Here is a 22400-nt window from a genome sequence, read left to right as displayed (position 1 = left end):
TAGGAATGCTGCATAAGCAAATAATCTATGAGTGATCAGCAATGCTTAAGTAGTTCAGTGGATTTTATCGATATAACAACTTTCACTCTGATGCAAAAAGTAATCTTCCTGAATCAAGCTAGTGCACATAAATTCCAACGAAATATTTATTATCTCAAACGGTTTTGGTTCGACGCCTTGATTTGTTTGTGAAAAAAATATTCATTGAGTCAGGGGAAAAGGAGATTGGTAACGGGTAGCGTCATGCTTGAGATCCTTTCTCGATCTTAGCTTTCAATTTCTGTCAGTTTGCTCTCAGTGCTATCATTGGCGAGGATAGAGCTCTCTTACAGTTCTTGTGCTGTGTTTCAACGATGATTCCAGGATTATTTGTTCCTCTGCTGTGTCGAATCATCGTTATTAGAAGAGGTAATTAACGTCAGAGCAAAACCTGTCAAAACAGGTTTATTTTCCATCTTACGTGCAATTTATTTTCAATTTAGATAGACGCGTGACTCTTGTTATTCTAGCGTTAAACTAAACTCGTAATGGCTGTATGTGGTCACTTAACATTTCGCTCGTTAATTAGAGATATTTGCTCAAATTTCAAACGCCTACACTGATATTTTTTTAAGGCGAAAATTTTGTAGTTATAAATAGGGCATTCAGAGAGTGAATTTGGTGCTAGTCCGGAATAGTTGCAATGAAAAAGCAGGATTTTTCTTTCGTCTTTATTTAAAAGAGACCTCTTTAAAGTGCACGCACTCGGAACGAAGGACTCGAGTTACAGTACTGTTTGAATTTTTGGTCTGCTCCTGACAAGCTCGCTTTTCACCGAAAATTCTAAAAGTTTCCTTTCACCAACCTATGGCATTTTTCATTTGCTTTTGTGCCTTTTAAAATTCAATTCGTCGTCTTGGTTAATTAAAACTGTACGAAAATAATGAATACGAGGTTCTTCTGAACATTACAAATTAATTAATAAGTTCTGCTTTTTGTTCATAACGTAATTTAAAAGATACAAAAATATCAAAGAATTTAGAATTCCAAAGCGATTTTTTTGAATTGAAGTTATGTTTCTTTCGGTACTACGAAGATCACGTGACTTTCACTACAAAGTGTAACGCAAGAATCATAGATGCGCTGAATCTAACTCGAGTCGAATTACCATAAATTAGCTTAATTAACCATCGTGCGCAGACTTTCTTCAAAGCGATCGTCAAGAACATTGTGCTATTTTCCACGCACAGTTCACCGTTCGTCGCGTTTCAATAAATACTTATAATTAACGTTTCATTACACCGTGCTGTTGCATCAATGAATACTCGTTTCAATATTGCAATTTTATCCTGAAATAAAAAAGAATTGTCGAAGCAGAACTGACCATTGTTCAGTGGTCGATATCGTAAAAACTGGCTTCTTCGAAATGGTTTCGTTTTCTACACCTCGGATTATGGCCCCACAATAATAATTCTGCGTTTCATTCTTTCCTTCTCTAACTTTCGAACACAATACTTTCTCCGCCATCGAAAGAAATCTTTTTCCAAGTTAACACCTTCGTGTCATGATAAAATCGTAGATGTTGGATACGGAGGATACATTCGAAATTAAATTGAAAACTAGTTTGATTGTTAGGGGCTTTTTTTGGTGATCTGAATTATGTTATCAGGTGACAGTCCTCTGCACCTAACTCCGCTTCCCACTGGAACTTGCTTCTACTGTTGTCCCATCGACTTAGAACGCGACATCGAATTTCTCTTATTCACCAGGTACGTTTGCTACGAAAATTGATATGATAGTACTATTATTCTGATCGCAATTATCTGTTACAGACGGAACCCAAATTACCCCACCAAACTGAATAGTTTTGATTCCTTCACGTTGAAGAACAGCAATTTTGACGTAAGATACCCGACCATAATTTTCATCCACGGATACAGCGAGAACGCGTTCGAAGGAAGCGCTGCAGCAATTCGAAAAGGTATTTTCAATTACTGATACAGTGTGTAAGGATAAGTTAGTATATTTGAAGGCATAAGCCACGAAAGCATTCACTGATACGGTCTCACTATCAGACGGAAATTGATGAATCTGGGACATTAGTATCTACAAGAATCAGCAAGCCGTTCTAAGACGTTCTGACAGTATGATAAATCGTGGATCCTTCTAAAAGTTCACCCTTTCACGGAAACTTGAACGTACCTCGCAGAGATCCATATTTCCCGACTGTGACATTCATTTTGGCTCCTTTCAACGCTAAACTCTCTAACGTGCTACGGACAGAAGTTTCCAAATCGTCTGGAACTTACTTCAATTTGTTCCTGTACCAGTGCGATTTCATCTACTCTGAGAGCCTATCTGTTAACCATTCACTCGTAACTAAGCGATAACAAAATATGAACTTTATCGCGATGTGAATCTAGCGATGCGGTCTGCATCGGATAAAAATTCTAATTACGTTAATGTACTTTCTGTGCGAAGATCAATAAAATCCTTTTCGATGAAATTGACTTCCGCCTCGAGCAGTTCTGACCCAGCTTTCTAAACAGGCTGCGCGAATTCTTTGCAGCATACCTGAAGCGGGGAGAGTACAACCTGATCGTGGTGGACTGGTCGAAATTGGGAGGTTTGCCATGGTACGTGACAGCAGTTCGTAACACGAGGATCATCGGACCTCGGGTCGCTCGTTTGGTAAAATGGTTGGACGCTCTGGGTACTGTATCCTTGCCCAGCTTGCATGTAATTGGATTTAGTCTGGGCGCTGAAATAGCTGGATTTATGGGGAAAGCATTGGCACCGAGGAAAGTGAGTTTCCTGGAGGCGAGCGATAACCGATAGATTCATTTTTACGGCAAAGGGTCCGTTGTTCAGGTTGGAAGGATCACTGGACTGGACGCGGCGTATCCTCTCTACATGAACACGGGACGAGAGGGCCATCTGACGAAATCGGACGCAATGTTCGTCGACGTGATTCACACCGATGGCGGCCATTTCGGATTTCCTAATCCGCTGGGTCACGTCGACTTTTACCCGAACGGGGGCAGACCCGTTCAACCTGGCTGCAGCGCGGGAAGCGTGCTATCCAGGAGCTTCTCGCGTCTCATGAGAGCGTACAGTACGATTCGTCCTGTCTTATCGGTTGAGTCCATCTACTTTTTCGATAAAAGTTCATTGAAAGACTCTTCAGACTTTTCACGTCTAAATTATTTCTCTGTACAGTCACTTGTGGACATAATCGAGCTTGGATGTACTACTCAGAGTCCGTGACAAATCCCTTCGGATTTCCCGCCAGTCGATGTCCAAGATGGCACCCGGGCATTAAAGCCAACTGCGTGTGGAGCCCCGACGTTTTGATGGGATTCGCGGTGAGCAGCATAGTCAGGGGAATGTTCTACTTAAGGACAAATGCGGATGCACCCTTCGCTAGAAATACCACTGGATACATAGGCAAATGACAGGAGAGACTTTAAGTTTGGATGAACCAGACTGGGATAGTCATTGATTATCCGCTTCAGCCTTCCGCGTCCACCGAGAGAACGCTAGCAAAAAATTCTCGGAACGATAGAGCTTACGTAGAATCTATCGAGTTAAATTTAGGAAATTAGTAGCCTCTTAAAGTGGATTTTATTGATTCATTTAGCAAATTTAGCCAAGCGTAACAATCTATCCAATTGCGAATAGTATGCGACCTGCATAGCAATGACCAATAACTTATATAATACGAGACGCATTTATTGTTCCTCGTTTATAACTCCGTGATAAACAGATAACAATAAAATCGACTAGTGCAACGGAGATCCCCTGTTTAACGACCGTAAATAACAATCTCCCTAGCAAGCAAACCGCGAAACGACGTGCAATTTTCGTTATTCCCAATGCACCCTGGTCGTCCTCGAAATATGGAAATTCCAAGGGCGACTGGCTTCTTATTTCGTCATTTTAGGCGATCGATAATGGTTGCCTGAAAGGACCCTTCGAGGCGAGGGTAATTGCGTTAAACATTTTATGTAAGCCACAGTCTCTGGCGGACTCTACGAACGCGACGGAGACTAGAAATGTTAGGAAAAAGGTCGGTTGGCTGATCTCCAACTACGATGCTTTTATTTTGCAGCTGTTTTACCGGATGACTACGAATCGAAAGATCCATAAATCCATGATTTTTCAATTACGGTATCGTATTTACAAGCTAGCAGAAATTTCATAACGGATCACGTTTTGTCTCGACGAGCTGACGTTGTAAACTGATACATGTTCAGGAAAAGCAATATACGTAATATTCATGACCATTTCGTGTCACATTGGGATTGACAGACACGTGTGGTAATCGATATGTCATCCTACGTCGATTCCTCCCATAATTTCTTTGTATACGACTCTTGGAGCAGAATGGAAGCTACTATTACTCAAAAATGACAAAAATAGAAATAACGGTGTCCAGTAAGAAAGTAATTTTTCTGTAAAATATTTACAGATCCGCGCGGTTTCCGGTAGCAGCCTTTCAAATCTGTCGTGCTAATAAAGACATTTCTGCGAAGCTTTAACAATCCGTTTCCTTTTGCCCTTTGTCTTCGGTTAGCAACAGAACAGATAGTTTCCAATCCATAATGCTCCGACGGGCGTCCATGCAAGACAATGGTTTTCCTTCTTTTTCTCCACCTGGTTTTTCCGCATCCACCACTTCATCCAAGCGAAAGTAGGTACAATCGTTTCCCTCGAAAGAGATCGAACAGGCTAAATGATGGAAAGATTGCATCGTTGGTTTTTCATTTCGCGCTTTTCATGCATCACTTTTGCTTCAATTAAAAACGGCGAAGGGTGGCTGCGCTTCGATAACGCATCGTATTTCTCTCAGGAATCGGAGAGACATTCAGAGATTGACAGAGACTGGCCACATCTTGTATAAAGTTTCAAAAACGTGAAATAATAGCTTGAATGCAAGCTATTACACTGGAATGCAAGCATTGCAGAGAAATGTTTACTCAAGAATCTGTCGAATCGAACTTCTTATCAGGTATTTTGGAAAGACTCCGAAGCTCGAGTGGCTAGAGTACTCTCGAGAAATCGATAGAAATACAGCTAAGCTTTCATTCGTAAGCTTATTGTTACGTAACGCGGTCTAAAACAGCTACCGAAACGTAATAAAATTGATCCAACATTTTGCACGTTCCAATACAAATTTCGTCGCGCGCAAACTGTCGTAACAAAGCGAAATCAATTTTGGTTTACGGTTTCCCTGATTACTATCAAAATACTAGCTTGAATTTTGCGCGATAAACTTCGAAATAACGTTACCGATGTTCGAGCAATATACAATTCGTACTTGAAAAAGGAGTCACCGAAATTGAAAGTGAATTCAACGGAATCACTGAAAAATTGATAGCCATTGTGGCTGTTAGATGAATCATAGATTTGTAACGCGGTAAAATGCAAATTCACCAATCGATAAAAGATGAATTAATGTAAAGTAGAAAGTACATAATTTCTGCTCGGAGCCCTTTAACCTTTCCTCTTTTCATCGAATCGAAAGTAATCCGTGTTTTCCGCGAAACGAGGAAAACAACTCCCGAGTCTGTTTTATATTTCCTTCCTTTTCATCGTTGAAAGCTTGCAATGTACGAGAAATCTTACAATCTCGACGAGAACCACCGGTCAGTCAACCCGGTATGTCCGCTAAAAAATTCAGGAGTGACAGGTCGATAACGATCGACGACCTATGGTCGGGGTTATAGATGACCCTAGTCTTGAAAGACTGCGCCTCGGCTGTAAAGACCCGAAGCTTGCAGCCTACATGCCCCGTCACGTATATAGCTACGACCACATTTCTCTTTGCTGTCATGGAAATCCCGCGAGTGTCGACCAGTTCCATTTTCTCTTTGTCGCAAGAACTTAGAAAATTAAAAAAAAAGAAGACGAGAGGTTGTCACTGTCTTTGCGTATCGACAAGCTCTGATCTTAAAGTTCATTTGAACCGAAATTATTTTTTAACAGAATACGTTAAATGGAGTTTTAACGATACACAGATCTAACGCGTGATACAGCTTTATACAAATAATATCGGTTGAAAAAATTCGTCAAACGATAAGAAAGTATAAAAAAGCAACAATACGTTTCACGGAACATTGACTGTGAAGAATCAAAGATTAGCAGCGGTGGTGTGTTGAAGCATGATTCAGCGTTGTTTTGTCGCGTTTCAAAGTTACATTTCCCTGGCTGGCGTGCAACACGACAAGGAAGCTATGCAAAGGGAGTTGTAAAAGGGGTAGGCAACCCTACAATACGAGCTTTTCCAAGATCGACGGTATACACGCAGGGAATAACGCATCGAGGGGTTGGTATCGTACCTGACGTGTTCGTAATCGGAGAGAGAAGGGACAAAAGGTAGATCGATACAGTAGGGCCAAACGAGCGACGTGAGCCAGACATTTCGTGTTTCGTTCTCTATTTCCGCGACGGACAATGCACCTTCATCGACGCGGGAATCGAAGTTCGCGATATAGGGAAACTCGAGATTTGAATGCAGCAGAGACCAGACAGTTATTCCATTCCATCGATTCTGTCGCTGTTACTGACAGCGATAATAGTCCCAATAATGTCTCATTGCAGTCAATCCTCGGAGAAATCTCTTTTAACGACTCATTGTCTTCGTCTTCCTTCAAAGTCCGTTTCGAGTTGCGAATCACCTCGCCAAAGGATGGTAAAAATCTTAACAATGTACATGAATAAAGTTCAGGAACGGAGTGCTGACACTCGACAGTTTCTGAAAATGACTTCATACAGTATCGGAAGTATGATAAACAGTTAAGCTGAGCCATAGATTACATTCGCAAAGAAGTAGCTTTGAAAAGGTGAATGCAACAGTTTACGTATTGTTAGACACAATCCCTCGATATGATTATGCGCAAGTTTTATTGCTCAACCAGGTTTCTTATGCAAGCGGTAGAGAAATTTTTGTTTTGAAATCATGTCTTGACTGTACTCTAAGAGGATCAAGTAAGGAGAAGTCTTATTGCATGAAGTCTAGTTTACAAGATACAAAACGCGTCTCATAATCCTTTAAGACAATTGTATCACTGAACGTTTCGAGCGTGTGCTCGTCGTTTGCCGGGTAGAAAAAAATTTAGTCGATATCAGGGTTTAAAATATCCGTCGAAGAATGAATCTAAATTACCGTTCGTTTCGGCCGATCTTTGGCGAAATCGTGTGCAACGCCATTTGCTCTAGACGCGTGTAAAAACGTTTGCCGATGAGGCACAACCTACTTGCTCGCACGAAAACCACAGAGGAAATATCCCTATCCCAGGGGTTCTCCAATAGCGCTTAACCTATCAAGCCAGCCCATAAATAACCTCTCCTTTTGGTACTTCGTTCCGAAGGGAAAGCAGTTTCCCGTAAATTGAATTTCATACAGCTACACGGATTTTCTGCTCGAATACTGGCGTGGACCGTATCCTCAAACTGGAAACGAATTTTTTGACCCGGAACACTCGTCACAGGATCTGCTACCGGCACTCTGACTCTCCAAAGTGACTTCCACTTAACTCGAACGTCAGCAAACCAGAATCCTCCGGGGAATTATGTAAAAAGAACACGGACATCTCTCTTCCGTGTTGATGAGACGAACCAACAAGAACTCGACGTTCTTCTAGTACCTTGGATGCCGCGAAGACCAAAGCTGTGCTGGAATTTTAACGATCAGTGTCGGGAAAACTTTAATTAAAGCGCCATTAACGTTTGTGAAGAGAGTAATCGGTCGTAGAAACTGTTTTTCGTGCCAAATTTCTTTGAAATAACTTTTGTAATCTCGTCTATCTTCTAATTGCTTCAAGAAGCTCGACAATTTTAATCACCGCGCGTTAAAATTCCGCGTCACAGCGCTTCGGGATTTTTAAATCCATACAGAGCATATGCGTGAAGAACAAACGTGTGATACAACAATTTCGTGATGCAAGCTTCACGTGTGACGAAGTTGCAGTACGAGTATGCTTTCGTGACGTCACATGATTACTTCCACGCGGTGGAAAATGCAGTGCACAGCCGGCAGTGACGCTCGAGGCAGTAACGCCTCATTAACGCCTTCCATAAATGACGCGATCCTTCGTCACGTGCTACCACTCGTTTCCACATCCCTGCTTTCATTCTTCTGTTATTGTTGTCATATACCGTTGTTCGACGCGGATTTTCATGCCTCCCTTATGTTTCCTTTTTAATCGGTCGGAAAGTTGTAACGTGCACAAATTCCCGACTAAAGTCAATTAGTCACAGAATCTGACGTCAAAGATTAATTATGACACTTTCTACGCAATTTCCTTACACTGTCATTCCGGTTTATTTAGAACCGTAGAATCACTTGCACGCGAGTCGTATATCCCACCAATTTCAACCTGTCTCATATTTATTCGCAGAAATGCATCGGAGCACGTATTTGACATTTATCTCTCCGTATATTTGAGCTTTAAAGCAACGTAAATATTTCTGCTTTGACCGCAGCGAGATACAGTAATGGATTCCCGTGGATAGCAAGCGTTTATAGATCAGTCCGGAGACGCCAGCAATCTCTAAGGACCTGTTAGAATTCCTGAAGAACGTTAGGCTGTTGTTGCCTTTCACTACGAGAACTAACTGGACTCCAGGGGAATATAAGTATCGATAAGATTGCTCCCGTTTCGTGTTGCAACTACACCATGAATGAGAGGATTACACGCGAGCCAATCTATCGTTTCCAAAGATTTCCCATCGAATGGAAAGCGCGCGCGTTAGTCTCGAATCCGTGGCGCGAGGGAGAGAGACGAAACTGCAGTCGTGCTCTTAGCCGTTCCCTGTGTATGGAACCTCATTAACCCTGAAGATAGCCTGAAGTATCGTGGCCATTCTATTTTTGCCGTATTCTGCAGGTTTGTTCAGAAGCCCGCCCCAGGGTAATTAAGCTCTTTGTTTCAATTGTTGCGCGTTCTCGCCTTCAATCTTTTCCCTGCCTCCATTTTCGGGTCTTCGATAAGAGGAATCGAACGCCGCGAATTATATTCGTACCGTTGCATTCAAATGAACTTTTGTCGATTCAGATATAGTAACCTTCGTTGAACCATGTCGAAATCAAGTTGAAACTGATCCATTAATTGTTATATTATTTTTTTAACGACTGTTCCAGTTAGAGTTCAATTTCAGGGACTTTAAAGGAACGTTTAAGATAAACGCAGTCTTTCGTCGCATCTTGGTACTTTTACGCGGAGAAAAAAGTGATACTCGATAGAGTTTCGTCCATTCTTGTAACCGCGAGCGGACAATGGAAAAAAGGATCCATTCGCGTGGTGAAACTGTGGAGCAAGTTCTATGGCGATCATTAATGGTAACGGAGAGAAGAGAGAGATGCATCGTCATGGAAGTACCGAATTATGCCCTCCAGCTAGAATGAACTTCCATTATGCGACGCGTTCCTCTTTATCGAACCCCCGCCTCGGCTTGCTTGAAATTTTCAACGTGCTTTTAGAAATAGAAGCTCCAGCATCTCGGTGTTTATCTGCTTTTATCCCCGAAAGAATTCAGGTCTGCCAGAAAATCATCCGCAATGCCGGTAAACGAGCAGAAATATTTTTGAAATACGGCGAGTTTAATTGCTTGCAGGGGGATAGCTAATGATCGTTAATTATATCGAAAGCTCTGCACGATTTATCCGACGATTATCCGTATTGTCCGTTTATAACCTATTTCTGCCTTTTCCCCGATTCTACCTTTCAAATTGGACGCTTTAATCGATGCGAATTTATCCATTATTTAACCGAGTTAATTGTAACATATGAATATGTAACTTTGAACTACGCGTTATATCGCCACGAGTCGGATCATCGCACGGTGCAGTAAATTTGCATAAATGAAAATGTCAGAGAAACCGCAAAATAATGGGCGGAGTTTCGAAAGCGTTCGAGTAAAGCGGACCCAAACTGTGCAGAAAAATTAGCGCGTCGAATGAAAATAAAATTACCAAGGTGGTTACTCGTAATTTACATAAAGCTAAATGTCAGAGAAATTACGAAGGAGTTGCATTTCAGAAGTGTTCGAGTTATAAGCTTCTGGTAGCGCGATATCGAATTAAGTATAAAAATATCCGCGAACCTAACCCGAAGTGCTTTTAATTTGCATACAATTAAACGTTACGAAATTGCAACATAATGAACAGGTTTAAGCAAGACATGAAACTTTGTAGTTTCTCGAGTCAGGTCTCGGTTCATTCTCGATTCTTGTTAAGTTTAATCAAGGTGTGGTAAGCCTCGGCTTAGGGTATGTTCACATGAAATTGTAGGATTTCAGTTCGATAAACGATCTCGGTAACGTTTCAAAGGGGTGCTTTCGAGATCCTTCGCCGCGATCTTGGACCTTGTTACAGGCAATTCCGATAAAGGAGACTGTATGGTTTTCTCCAATCAAATGACGGAAACTATCGAATAAAGGACTTGATTATGCAACAGGTGAGCACTGCTTTTAAACTAATAATTCGATTTGGCCGTTTTAAACGCTATTGTTCCTGTTTAGTTAACGAATTTTGCTCGGAAAATACTTTTATTAAAGGTGGAAGGTCGAAAATAATAATAATAATTAACGAAAAATAATAAATGCTGAAAGTGTTGGATAAATATTATTAATCTCGGCGTGCCATAAAGAGCGAAATCTGATAAAAAAGTTGTAAATTCTAGTGCATTCGCGTTTGAACAATCTAGCGATAAGAAGGTATTATATAATATTACGCTTAGTACAGCAGTGAACAAGAGTAAACGACATTTTGACGACCATTATGAGTTACTCGAATGGTTAAACCGCCCTTATCGGTTCCGTTACACTACCACAGCGCGAAGATAAACGACGAACATCCTTTACAACAACGTCGTTAATTTTTGAGATTACTTCAACGTCCGAGTGTATACTGAAGAGCCACTTCTTAAAACTGGAGGGTCAGAACCGGCAGTAATTAGGCCCGTGACATTATTTAACCGCTGAATCGCCATGTAAAACCCTGACGCGACAACATGTGGACCAATCTATAATAAACATAATTAATCCTGCTATATTTCTGAAGCTTAGAAAATTTATTAAATAGGATTTTACAAATTATTAGAGCGATCTAATTGGTACATTGCATCGCACTAATTTTCTAATTATTTAACTGAGTTCGATCTCCGGTGTCAAAACGTTCAGAAGTATGGATCGTCAAGTTTTTAAGAGAAAAGTATTATTGGTTCGAATTACAGATCCACTAGAATGAAGCTGACGAACGTTCGAGCACTTCCTGTTTCAATCTACAATGGGTTCCTTGAACGCATTTCCGTTCGTCTGGAATTCAATATCTATGGAGAAGGGAATCTGTCGCTTTTAAAATAATAGCGTCGTAAGCGAGAAGGTGGAACTAAATAAAACGAAGGAAGGAAAATTTTCAGAGTGTCCTTAGAAATACTATAATAGATTTAAGTAATTAAAAGCCTTGATAGAAAAATTCCTGTAAATACCAGAGCAACCTAATATTTTTACGGCAGTTTAATAAATAAATGCAGTAGCGATTAATCGGTACATAGATAATCCACGAGACCTGTGTTGTGGAAAGTGAACGAGTCTCGTGTAATCTAACGGAAGCGGAAAGCTGCATCGATCGGCATTTCTAAGGTCTGCGCATTATGGGGGTTCGTGTGCGGTCGGCCTAATGGTATTATTCAACCCTTAATACCAGGTTGCTTTGAGGTCGTTGACCAACCGGTCGCCAGTATATTTTTTCCGTTTCATTTTTAATTCGCTTCACTACTCTTAATTAACTTCGTTTCATTCAGGAGAATTAACGAGAACAGACGATCTAAAAATGGCACGACCAACACGCGTACAAGTAGAATGGTTCATTGTCACAAAAGGGAGTTCATCGGCGTCATCCATGCGTTACGCAGCGTCACAGATAAGGTCACGATACTCTTGCTTTCGAATATATGTAATTAACGTTCCGTAATTAACATCAAGTACACGAAACCCACGTGCATTCTCTTTATTAACTTTTCAATTACACGTATACCATTCTGTGACATTTAACCTTTTGATTATTCAACAAAAAATTTTGGGAGGTATAACTTCTAAATTTTTGTACGATGTACGTGGTTTCACAAAAAAATTGAAGTAGAATTCCTAAGCAAGTCAATACCGAGGATAGAACCGATTAAAAGAATTCGTAAAAAATTTGTAAAAAGTGATTTAGTTAGCGAAGAAAAATTTCTTTCGAACACAGCAGAGGCATTTGGTCAAGCGAACCACCTTAAGGTTCACGTACGCCGTCGATCGCGATCTTAACGTAAAGTTAGCGTGTGCCTTATCTATCAGCAGGTCTAACCCTAAGTTACGAAAGTCCTTCGAACACCAACGAGAAAAGGACTTGACTTTCCAGCAATTTCTAATTGGTCATTTTACAAAGTCCACGTGTAATCGTCAAGGTTGGGCTTTCAATGTTAACTCGTGACTTTCCAAAAATATTATTAAAGCTCACGCTGGTACAAAATACCGATCATACGACAACCAATGACTCGATATTCCATGGGACAGATATAATAGAAAAATCTCTTTTAACGTCAAGTACCGATAATTGATTAATCGGTGTAAAAAATTCTGTACGCGAAGAAGGTCAAATTCCAATCGCTAAAATTTAGGATCACTTTCGACCACTTACTGGCACGCGAGAACGTTTATGATATTTGAAAAAGAGAAAGAGGAAGTCCACTGATAGACTGTAATCATTAATGATTCCGGGGCTTGTTATTAAGGTCGTTATCGACCTGGATTATGATAAGGTCTAAAAATTCCAAGGTTTTGGTCGTCGTTTACCGACACGCGAGAGTGCTCCAGGGTCCTCTATTCGATTTTCTGGCCGAGTTTCTGCTTTGAAATAGAATTTTTGCTACGATAAATCTCGAAAGCAATGATTGACAGTGTACACCGATAAATCGATATCTTCTAAAATATTGCAAATTCCCGGGAGTGCTATTGGATCTCGCAACTTCCTGAACGTCCCATGTAAATTTCATACGGTAGATCAGTTTTCTACGCCACTCTATTTCGTCCGGATTTGTGAGATGGTTCGAATTCAGGGGTATCAGATATTCGTATGATATCCTTGTTTTCGATGTTTGATAGAGGACGCGAAGGGAGACGGTCGTAAATCAAAGGAGCAGCTAAATGGATTCGAGAAATTCCAGTTGGATCGAGAGGCAAATGTTGGCCATACTAACTGTACCAAGTATCCGAGTTATCCCGATCGCGTCGATCCTTCGGCCGTGAATATTGTTCCTTGGCAGGCTTCCTGACAGGGACACTTTTTTCCCATTTTCCTTTTTCGCGGATCCTGCCAAATCTGCGACTGACCTACTGAACTGAAGGCAATTTTCAAAGGTGACCTTTAAGTAATTGCTCGGTGCGGATATATTTCGTCGTTCTATTTGGAAGCGAAGGGTATTGCAAGGTGCGAGATATTTAGTATTCGAGTAACGCAGAAAATGAGAATTCGACACATTATCGCGCGTTGTATGACCAAACTTTGAAGCACGGAGTAATAAATGGCTTCGACCTTTAGAAGACGATACAAAACCTCTTTGGTAACCGTTGATCGCGTTAACCTCGGGTAATTGAACCCTTCTTCCCTCTCTCTATCACCCAGTTTTCCCATCTCACCCTGTCTCACCCTTTCGTATCTACTTTGCCGGATACCGCGTCTTCCGCTATCTTTAACCGGTGCTAGATACGCTCTTGAAAATTTCGTTACACTCGAAAGGCTCGACTAACCCAACAAGTTACGATGTTTGGTCGTGTTCTGATATTCAGGGAAAGCTTCGGGTCAGACGTTCACTTCGGGAACTTGATGAAAAAATAATGAAGCTCGGTGAACGAATCCGGTTCGGTCGGTTTTTATTTGGAACGAAGAAATCAAACCTTCACCTCGTTTTCTTGATGCACACACTAGGAGATCGTTGAAAAGTCACAACAGGTGGGATAACCAAGACAATTGCCTGAGGCATCGGCCACGATAGAGTGCCAAGTGTGCACGAGTGCAAAGCAAATAGCGTCTCGAGAAAGCTTAGGAATTTGAACGGAATATAGGAACACCGCGATTTTAAATGGCAAAACTTTTGTCCTCCGATTATCCAATCAATGCTCCGTTTCTAATTTTAACTCGATGTTGCGTTTCTAATTTTAAATCCTATTAGGCTATTATGTTTTGTATCGCTTTACCAAATACGATTATAGTTTGTCGCGAAACGATTAGAACATACTATAGACGACTATAGTACGCGATATTTAGAGCACGATTGTTTTCAAGGCGCAATACAATTTGGGTCAAATGCACCCCAAAAAGTTTACAAGTACAGAAATAAAATTTGTGAGGTCACTCACGATTTTGTGATGAAGATGCTGGAGTTCTCTCTCTGTGACCCTTCTCCGAGACAATTCGCGCTGCTCCCGCCTGTATTGGCTGTACTTATAGAAGAGGTACATGCCAGGAAGTGCCAAGACGACCAGGGGTTTCATCAGACCGGCTCTTCCGCTTCCTCCACGAACCCGTGGCTCTGGAGGCTCGTCCAGGTCCTCCAGTTGGCCAGCACCTTCGGCTACTGCCGGTACAGCTGGCATTTTGAATTATCTGAAACAGGCAATTAATTTGTTAGAATCGATAATGTGTATTTCAACGAAATCTGCAGAGTCATAAGTTTCAGAGTCAGAATAAATAAAAATGTATAAAAGTTGTAGCCACTGTTCAAGATACTTTATAGCGTACGGACGAAGAACAATGTGCTGCTGTCCTTTCTAACTGATCGATTATTTGTAATCGTATGTTACGGTGAAAGTTTGTATAGGATTCGCGACAAAGAGAAACCGTTTCGGTGTTGATTAATTAGTGACATAGCCTCCGATTACTAGCGTGTTAGACAATGGCCTGTCCCGGTATATTGTACTTCATTGAGGATATTGAAACGACACGGTTACCGTTCCAGTTGCCCGGAATGTGGCCGATAGAGAAGTGTAACCTCCAAGTCCCATAATGGGTCATTTGTACGGACCAGATAATCGGCTGGAAACTACGAAACTCTTCGCGTCCGTTCGGAACTTCTGCGCTCGGTAAAAGAACAATATTTGGGGTGAAATGAAGACTAAGAAAAACGATTTTTTCACGGTTATGTCACACGGTATAAATAATGTATTCTTTCATTACTGCGAATAAAATTATTTAAAGTGAGGTACATCTCGGAACATTGGTTTTTTAATCGAATTCAAGAGACGAAATTTTAGGTCACCAAGGAACGATTATTGGCTATTGGGTTCCCATCAAATCGTTTTTTATAATTCCTTGGCCCCAATTGTCAAGCGTATTTCGTGCAATTTTTCTTCCTCATTTTATCGATATTTGCAATCCTCGTTAACGTCACTCTAGTGTATCCGCGATGAAGCTTTCTGTAGCAGACGGTTGTTAACAAGAATTGCTTACACGATACCGCCGGTGATACTCGGTCGAGACATATTTTTGTTATTAGTCACGTCAAAGTTCAGCGAAGCAGAATCGAATCAAGGTTCAATCAGACCGAGTGAAATCGAGGTTCGATCAAGTTCAGACAAATCGACATTCGCTTCCATTGCACTAGTGCGAAATAAAAGTTCGCATTTTGAACTATTTGGAGTTACTACGAGCGTGTCTATCGATTAATTCTCGGGACACGATGGGAACGCAATCTACTCTCGAGGATGATCGGACAACGAGTTACTCTGACGGATTTCCGTGACTTCAATGAAATTTCGTAATATACTTGCCGGTCGTTCACCAGCTATCTTTAATTCACCCGTCTAGTTGCTGTGCTATTCTTAACCAGTACTCTAGAAATACACGCGCTCGCTCTATATCGTCGTCCGTGCCTGGGTCATGCACCCTTCGTTCATTGCAGTTTGCACGGAGATGCAATTGAGTCTGTGTTACAACGAGCCATTGGTGTAACGACAGAGCTGATCCTATTGCTTCGAGTCTGTAAACGATATATTTGACTAGCTATCGGTTACGACACTGCAATCTCATCGAACGACCGAGCAAATTTCTTCTGCGAGGAGATGAAAAGGTCTCAAAGATCAAACGACGAAGAAACTTTTCAACCGGTGTATTAACTGTGAATTTGTGTTCGGAACATTCTGTTGGCTATACTTCTGAAGGTTTCCGAATTTAGGCCATCTAAATACTTTTTACCTTAGGTGATAATGAGGACATAGGAAGGCAACTTTGAATCTAAGTCAGTGTTAAATTTGTAGGTTACTGTATCGGCAAGATTACTTGTAGTAATAAATAACTGTGTAAGTCAGATCGTTCCTCACGGACGTATAGCCAACAGTAGGAGAATTAAAAATAAAGCTAACACGAGCATAAAACATATTGTCATAAAACGAATACTGAAGCGTGCGTAAACAGAAGATCGCGATGATTCATGGTAACGGACAATATGGCTAACCATTCTGTTTTATGAGATTCGCCGAAGTCGACAAACACTCATCGACGTTCGTCGGTCATTCTTTTCGTGCTACGCAAGTATACGAGTGTTTGCAGTGTTCGTAGGTCCATTATCAATAATAATCTGAATTACAAATGCTGCCATTTACGTAATTATACGATATCGCAAAATAGACTATGATTATCGAGTGTACATTGTTCCTTTACGACGAAGATACTGCAGCTCAGAATATTGCGTGTAATCTGGTTGAAACAGAAAACTGGTTAACGAGGTGCGTGGACGACATATATAGTCGTACACGCGTTATCACCTTGGGAGGTAATATATTATCGGAAATGAATCAATATATCGACTCGTTGTACGGTTCGCACTCGACATTATGAAAACGTACACCACCTCGGGGATTCGTTGTTTTTCAACCAAGGGCAAGGTCGTTCGCACGATTTTTACCTATTGCATAGTTTGTACGATCTAGACAACTAGTTGCTGTCTATTCGTATTCTACTCTATTTGTAATGGACCAGTATTAAATATAAACACACAAATAGAATGACGCGTTGTCAAAATGTAGAAGCAACGAGACAGGACAAAGCGAAGGAGTGGTCGAACCGTGTTCAGAGAAATTATGACGCTGCTATCATCGAGGACTATCGTACCGATCTAATATTACAGGTACGTATGCGTTTTGCCTTGACATGTCGTAATGGCGGTCGCAAGAACAAGGACACCCACCGCGGCAGGATAACATCGTATCGGATAGGCTACGGCCAAGTACACGTCGTCCTGCTCGTTTCTATTTTTATGCCGTTTTCTGTTGTTCGGTACCGTTCGATCGCCGTGTTGCACACGATTAGAATCGATTTGCCCACTCTTTCCTCATCCTCACGTGACTCTACGCGAAGCCTGATGCCGTGACAGCTGAAGCTCGATTTTAATCGTTTTCATTTGTCGCGGAGACGTCGATACCTCCGCTCGAACGAGTTCCAACTTCCCATGGATTTTCGACCCCGCGTTTCGTTTCGCCAGCCCCGTGGTTAAACAAACGAGTAAACGAGTGACCAGATTGGCCCACTGGGACATTTGAGCTTCATCGAATCGCTAGGACGAACGTTTACGCGCACATGCAACCGGTAATTATTTATTAAAACTCTCCGACGATTATAAAATACTAAAGTAACGTGTACGTAAACACGGATCACGACTGTATGTACGAACGCACCATCGTGCAAAAGTCGCGAATTCCATCGGAACACTGACACTCCTACACGAATCAGGCTTTACTCGGTCGCAATTAACACACGTATCGATTCCGTTCGCATGATCGACAGAGTAAAGCTACGTACAACTAAATACACTTTCGTTCATGCAACGGCTCACGATAAAGGAAAGTGATGGTCACAAAGCACTTACGTTCGTGGTTGGTGGTGAGCCGATGGTAGCCGTGATCGCGCGTGCTTGTCCAAGTGGTGTCGAACGTGAGATGAAAGCGAGAGAGACAGAGGAACGTGGCGAAAAAACACACGTTAGGTTAACAGTCCTCCTGCGCCGACGGAGGACACGAGAGAGCGTCCCTCGTGCGCTCAGCTCAGCTCGTTCGAAACATCGCCGAGCCGCGAGTGTGTTTGCTGCTGTACCGGCGGCCGCACTGAGCGCCTGCAGCGAGGACTACCTCGCACCGGGTCTGGCTCGTGTCTGTTCGCGGCGGATCGTTCGTTTCCGGGGCTCGTCGGTCGAAACCGCCACCACCCGTTCGACCTCGATGCTTTTTGGCGGTCTTCGAGGAACTTCGGACACCTGCGCGCCACTTCGGCGCACCTATGCCGAGCACAGGGATGTAACTACCCCCAGAAACTATGGTTCGTGTACAAGGGACCCACGTACGAGATTTCAGATCTTGTCCAATCTCACGTTCTACTTATTCTTTCCAGCATTGAACTTCTTAAGTTTTATAAATTGCGTTTTAAGGGTATTGATTGCGATAAGTTTGCGAGGTTAGCACTCAGATTGCTGTTTAACTTATTTGTAAAAATCATTGACAAGTACTGACATTTCGTTGCTGACTGTTTGGAGTATTTGTATAAATATGAAAGGGTTCATTTCTGATGCGTTTGTGATCCGATTGAAATAACCAAACAACCAAATACACAGTTTCTTAAAAAATGTCTTCGTGGAAATGTAATTGAAAAACGTCTGGAAGTTTCAATTTCTGAGCACTTTTACTTCAATTTACGTTCGTCGAGCAAATATTTTTAATACGGAAGTTTCAATGAGTAGCCGGTTTACCTCGCAAGGTTAAGGGTAAGGGTCAGGAGACGCAATAACGGTACTACTCAACGCTGCAATAATGCTTCGCGTTAGTTCGCCCTCTGCAGAGATTAATTTTCAAGTATTCGGGACATATCTTATATCCCAACGTCTGATCGCTATTGTAAGCGCCTTCATCAAGGGTTCGGAGACAAAATGATAGTACCCAAAAGCATAATGAAGGTTATCTTAGTTAATCGTATACATATACAGCTCATTCATGGGAATGATCGGCGGAGAGAGCAGCAATCGATCATTAGTGGTTGTACGAGCACCCTTCTAGTGGCAATATAGTCATAGCTGCAGCAACGATATAGATAGGGCTAGATTGAAAGCTCGAGAGTGATGTCGCGACATTCAGGAGCGCATACCGCGTTTCGGATAAGGGTTTGAATATCTACTGCATGAAACGACACTCTGCTAAAGATTTGAACGGATCTTTATCTTTGTTAGATCGGTATTAACCGTTAATTGGATTGGTCCCTGACCGATTTAACGGGCTCACTATATCGTTGCTACGAGAGCACAGCGTGACGCAATGCGTGAAGCACCGTAGAACCGGCGATCGAAGCTGTTCTGCCGGCATAGTGGCCGGGTACCCACTGAGGATGTACTACGGTCACCGTTCTTGATTCCTGCCGACGATGCTGCGCTACTGCTGCTGGAGAAGGATCGATAAAGAGAGGAGGGATGGAACCACCCGGGAAGAATCTGCGCGTTCTCTATCTCCGTTTTCCCCTATACACCGTTCACCCACAACGCATGACTGTTTGGCGGAACCACCGATGTCGGTTCTCTCTCCTCACCTGGTCTTAATCTCTTCCACTGTTTCTGCTGCTATCTCGTCTCTTTTTTCTTCTTCCGGAATCCGGTTGCGCCTCTCGCCAAGATATTAGGGTTAGTGAACTCTCGGATCGACGAGCGTCACAGCCTTTTTTAGCACGGGGCTGATTATTTTTCCAACGACGAAACCCGCGATCCCAATTGTCCCCGGCTGTACTTTGTTCATTCAGATCCCTTCGTTCGTTCTTTCCTTCTTGCTTTCTTTCGGGAAGAAATTGGGTTATCCTGTTCCCGCTCTTATCGCGATAACTGGAGCAAATTTTCTGGTGCTGATTAATGGGTGCACTTAACTCTAGCTGTATTTTGCTGTCCGCGGTAACTGCGCTACAAATCCTTAAACGTGGAGGTAAACGCGAAGAGACAATGAAGTGACTAATGGTATAACAAACAAGTTGAATTCTTGCGAAGATTTGTTACGCTGGTTTACATCGAGCTTGGTCAGAAATGTTGCATGTGCTTCTTAAATAATTCAAGAACAATTTATCAAGGAATACCTGGTCTCGGTCAGCCTTGAAAACTTCCGAGAAAATAAATGATTCTCTGCGAGGGAAAAGACTCGGAACGCGCTATTTGTCTCTAACTTACGACTCGAATTTATTTATATCGCGATCTCCAGATCGAAAGGAATCTTGACTCGCTCATTAGAGCCCTTCAAGTTCCTCCAGTTTAATCAAACTTTCATCAGATTTTATCTGTTAAATCGCTTTCGGGGGATAATTGTAAACTCGACGGGATTGCGTTATTTGAACAAACAGGTTGATTCTGAACGAGGGAAAAGGTCAGAGTAGATACGCCCTCGCACAGACGGTCCAGGTTTCCAATAATGTTACAAATTACTTGGATATTCACGGCCTGTCCTTGTCACGTTCAACATCTGTTACCTAACTGATATTCTTGTTAACTGAAATATTTCACGATACAGCTTTTAATCCGAGAACACGGGTTAATTGTTGCGAATAGTCTCAACGCTACTACCAGCATTGTCACGCGTTATATCTTAGCGCGTTAGATTCCTATGCATTAGGTCGCCATATATTTCATGACAAAGAGAGAAATGATATACTACAAAGAGAAATCCTGAAAAATTCGGTAGGTTTGTGTGTCGCGGCAATTGAATGTACGCTTAGTAACGAGTGCGAGTTTCTGACGTCCTCTCGAAATAACGAGGCCTCCGAACAAAAGTGCAGAGCAAGTTCTTGTGCACTTGTGCGCTAGTAGTAAAAGAGTGCCGTTACGTAATAATATCTCTGAAAATTCAACGTGTTACTGCTCCCTTGTTGCGAGGGTGCCAGAAACAAGCAGTTTAGTCCTCTCTCGCGCAAGGACCTCTCGACGGTGCACTACTCCTTCCTTTCTCTCCTATCTCTTGTGTTCCTTTGCGATTTAAGCTTCACAATTTCCTACCAAAACTTGCTCGAACAATTTCTCCTATTTCCGTCTTGACACGACAGACATTAATCGTACTACAAATAACTCGAATCGTTTGATATTAGTAATAATCTGCAGTTGTCATCAAACCTTGAACTCGAGTGCTTCTAAATCAATTATTTTGTTTGCACAGCATAACGAAGACAACCACGATACCGAACATTCGGTAGATCGATTTTGTGGAAGAAGCATCGATTTTAATTACTCTTAAATGTACGCTTTAATCCTCTCATCGAAACGTGGAAATATCTGCTTCTCGGAAATCTTTGACGAATCATCTTGATTAAAATTTCCTACAATCAGAATCATTTCTTAGCGAAGCACGATGTTTATGAGAAAGAAATATACATGTAATAAGTTTACACCGATGGATCTCGTTTAACAATGTCGACATCCTTGAAACGCAGCCAGCATCCTAGAAACATAGCCATTTTTCGTGACGTTTGACCCGTTTCTATTGGACGAGCATGACGTCACCGCGGGGAATGTCAGATCAATGGTCTCCGGGGGTTGGTGGCACTGCTTTACCACCCTTTAGATCTTTCCGCTGGATTTCCATTCGCGGCGAACACGTGCACACTCGCTGCCCACGCAACCCTTTTCGATGCAACGGGGATTACCGCAGATATTAATACGTACACTGTTATAGTAAATACGAACGTACGTAGTGAAACACATCACAATTTCAATCATTCCCGATTCAATTTCTTTGATCACTCGACTATATTGCATTTGGAGTCGTCAGACATCTGAAATTCTAATCTCTAAAGTTCATGTTTCGTACATTTTCTAATAGGAATGTCAAAGTATCACTCCCAATTTTTGCTAAAAGAATTAAAACAGTAGAGGTCTTTTTATCGAACAGACAGAAAGTTGAGAGCTGCAATTTTTGAACGATTCCCTTTGTGCTCGGCGAATCTAGATTCGCTCTTGAACAAGGGTATCGAAACGTCTGGAGCTTGGTCGATGACACGATTCGAGGATTATTTCGCCGGAAGTCCGTGGTTCGCGCGGGCTGAGAACCTCTGGCATGACGTCACAGAAAGTTCAATGACGTCATAGACCGTTCGATACACCGCGATCCGTTGGTGGGGGTTAGTTCACCGAGACGAGAGCAAAGAAGAGGATCAGGTAGGGATGAAACGTGGAACGGAACGAGGCTGTGTGTAACATCAGAGGGGAATAGCAACGTAGAACGAGAGACTTTTCACGCCGTTGCAAGTGAACGCTACTGCACACTACTACACTCTGCTTGCTAGATCAAAGAACTAGGCTGACAGATTTCGCTACGATGTAGCCGCTTTTTCCAACCCTCCATGTTCCTGGATGCAAAATTTTCTTCTGCGCGTA

General features: G+C 42.0%; 2 protein-coding genes across 3 annotated transcripts in view; one reads left to right on the top strand and one right to left on the bottom strand.

Annotated features, from left to right (window-relative positions):
• The window catches only part of LOC100874889 (uncharacterized), a 30635-nt gene extending 12348 nt beyond the window's left edge, over positions 1-18287 (bottom strand). The window contains exons 1-2 of the mRNA XM_012284336.2: positions 17886-18287; positions 14383-14629 (exon numbers count right to left, since the gene is read on the bottom strand). Of these exons, the coding sequence (XP_012139726.1) occupies positions 14383-14619 (237 nt within the window). The 5' untranslated portion in view covers positions 14620-14629; positions 17886-18287. The remainder of the gene's footprint in view (positions 1-14382; positions 14630-17885) is intronic.
• Positions 284-18638, top strand: LOC143264976 (pancreatic lipase-related protein 2-like). Of its 2 annotated transcripts, none has more exons than XM_076534349.1 (6): positions 284-408; positions 1649-1748; positions 1812-1960; positions 2549-2784; positions 2851-3117; positions 3199-3382. In XM_076534349.1, the coding sequence occupies exons 1-6, from the start codon at positions 354-356 to the stop codon at positions 3244-3246; spliced, it is 855 nt and encodes a 284-aa protein (XP_076390464.1). In that variant the 5' UTR covers positions 284-353; the 3' UTR covers positions 3247-3382. The 2 variants fall into 2 exon arrangements, with proteins under 2 accessions (XP_076390464.1, XP_076390463.1); XM_076534348.1 differs by having other exon boundaries at positions 285-408; positions 2851-3094; positions 3199-18638.
• The last annotated feature ends 3762 nt before the right edge of the window (positions 18639-22400 follow it).

Source organism: Megachile rotundata, chromosome 8 (assembly GCF_050947335.1).
Source record: "Megachile rotundata isolate GNS110a chromosome 8, iyMegRotu1, whole genome shotgun sequence".
NCBI lineage: Eukaryota > Metazoa > Arthropoda > Insecta > Hymenoptera > Megachilidae > Megachile > Megachile rotundata.
Note: the sequence above shows the minus strand (reverse complement) of the source record. Positions and strands in the feature narration are given on the sequence as shown.

Bases quoted from the DNA above. Each gene is read 5' to 3' on its own strand.
- LOC143264976 (XM_076534348.1), top strand. From the start codon at position 354: ATGATTCCAGGATTATTTGTTCCTCTGCTGTGTCGAATCATCGTTATT. The intron at 1,961-2,548 runs GTATTTTCAATT...AATTCTTTGCAG, and splicing joins CGCTGCAGCAATTCGAAAAG to CATACCTGAAGCGGGGAGAG. The intron at 3,095-3,198 runs GTACGATTCGTC...TTCTCTGTACAG, and splicing joins GCGTCTCATGAGAGCGTACA to TCACTTGTGGACATAATCGA.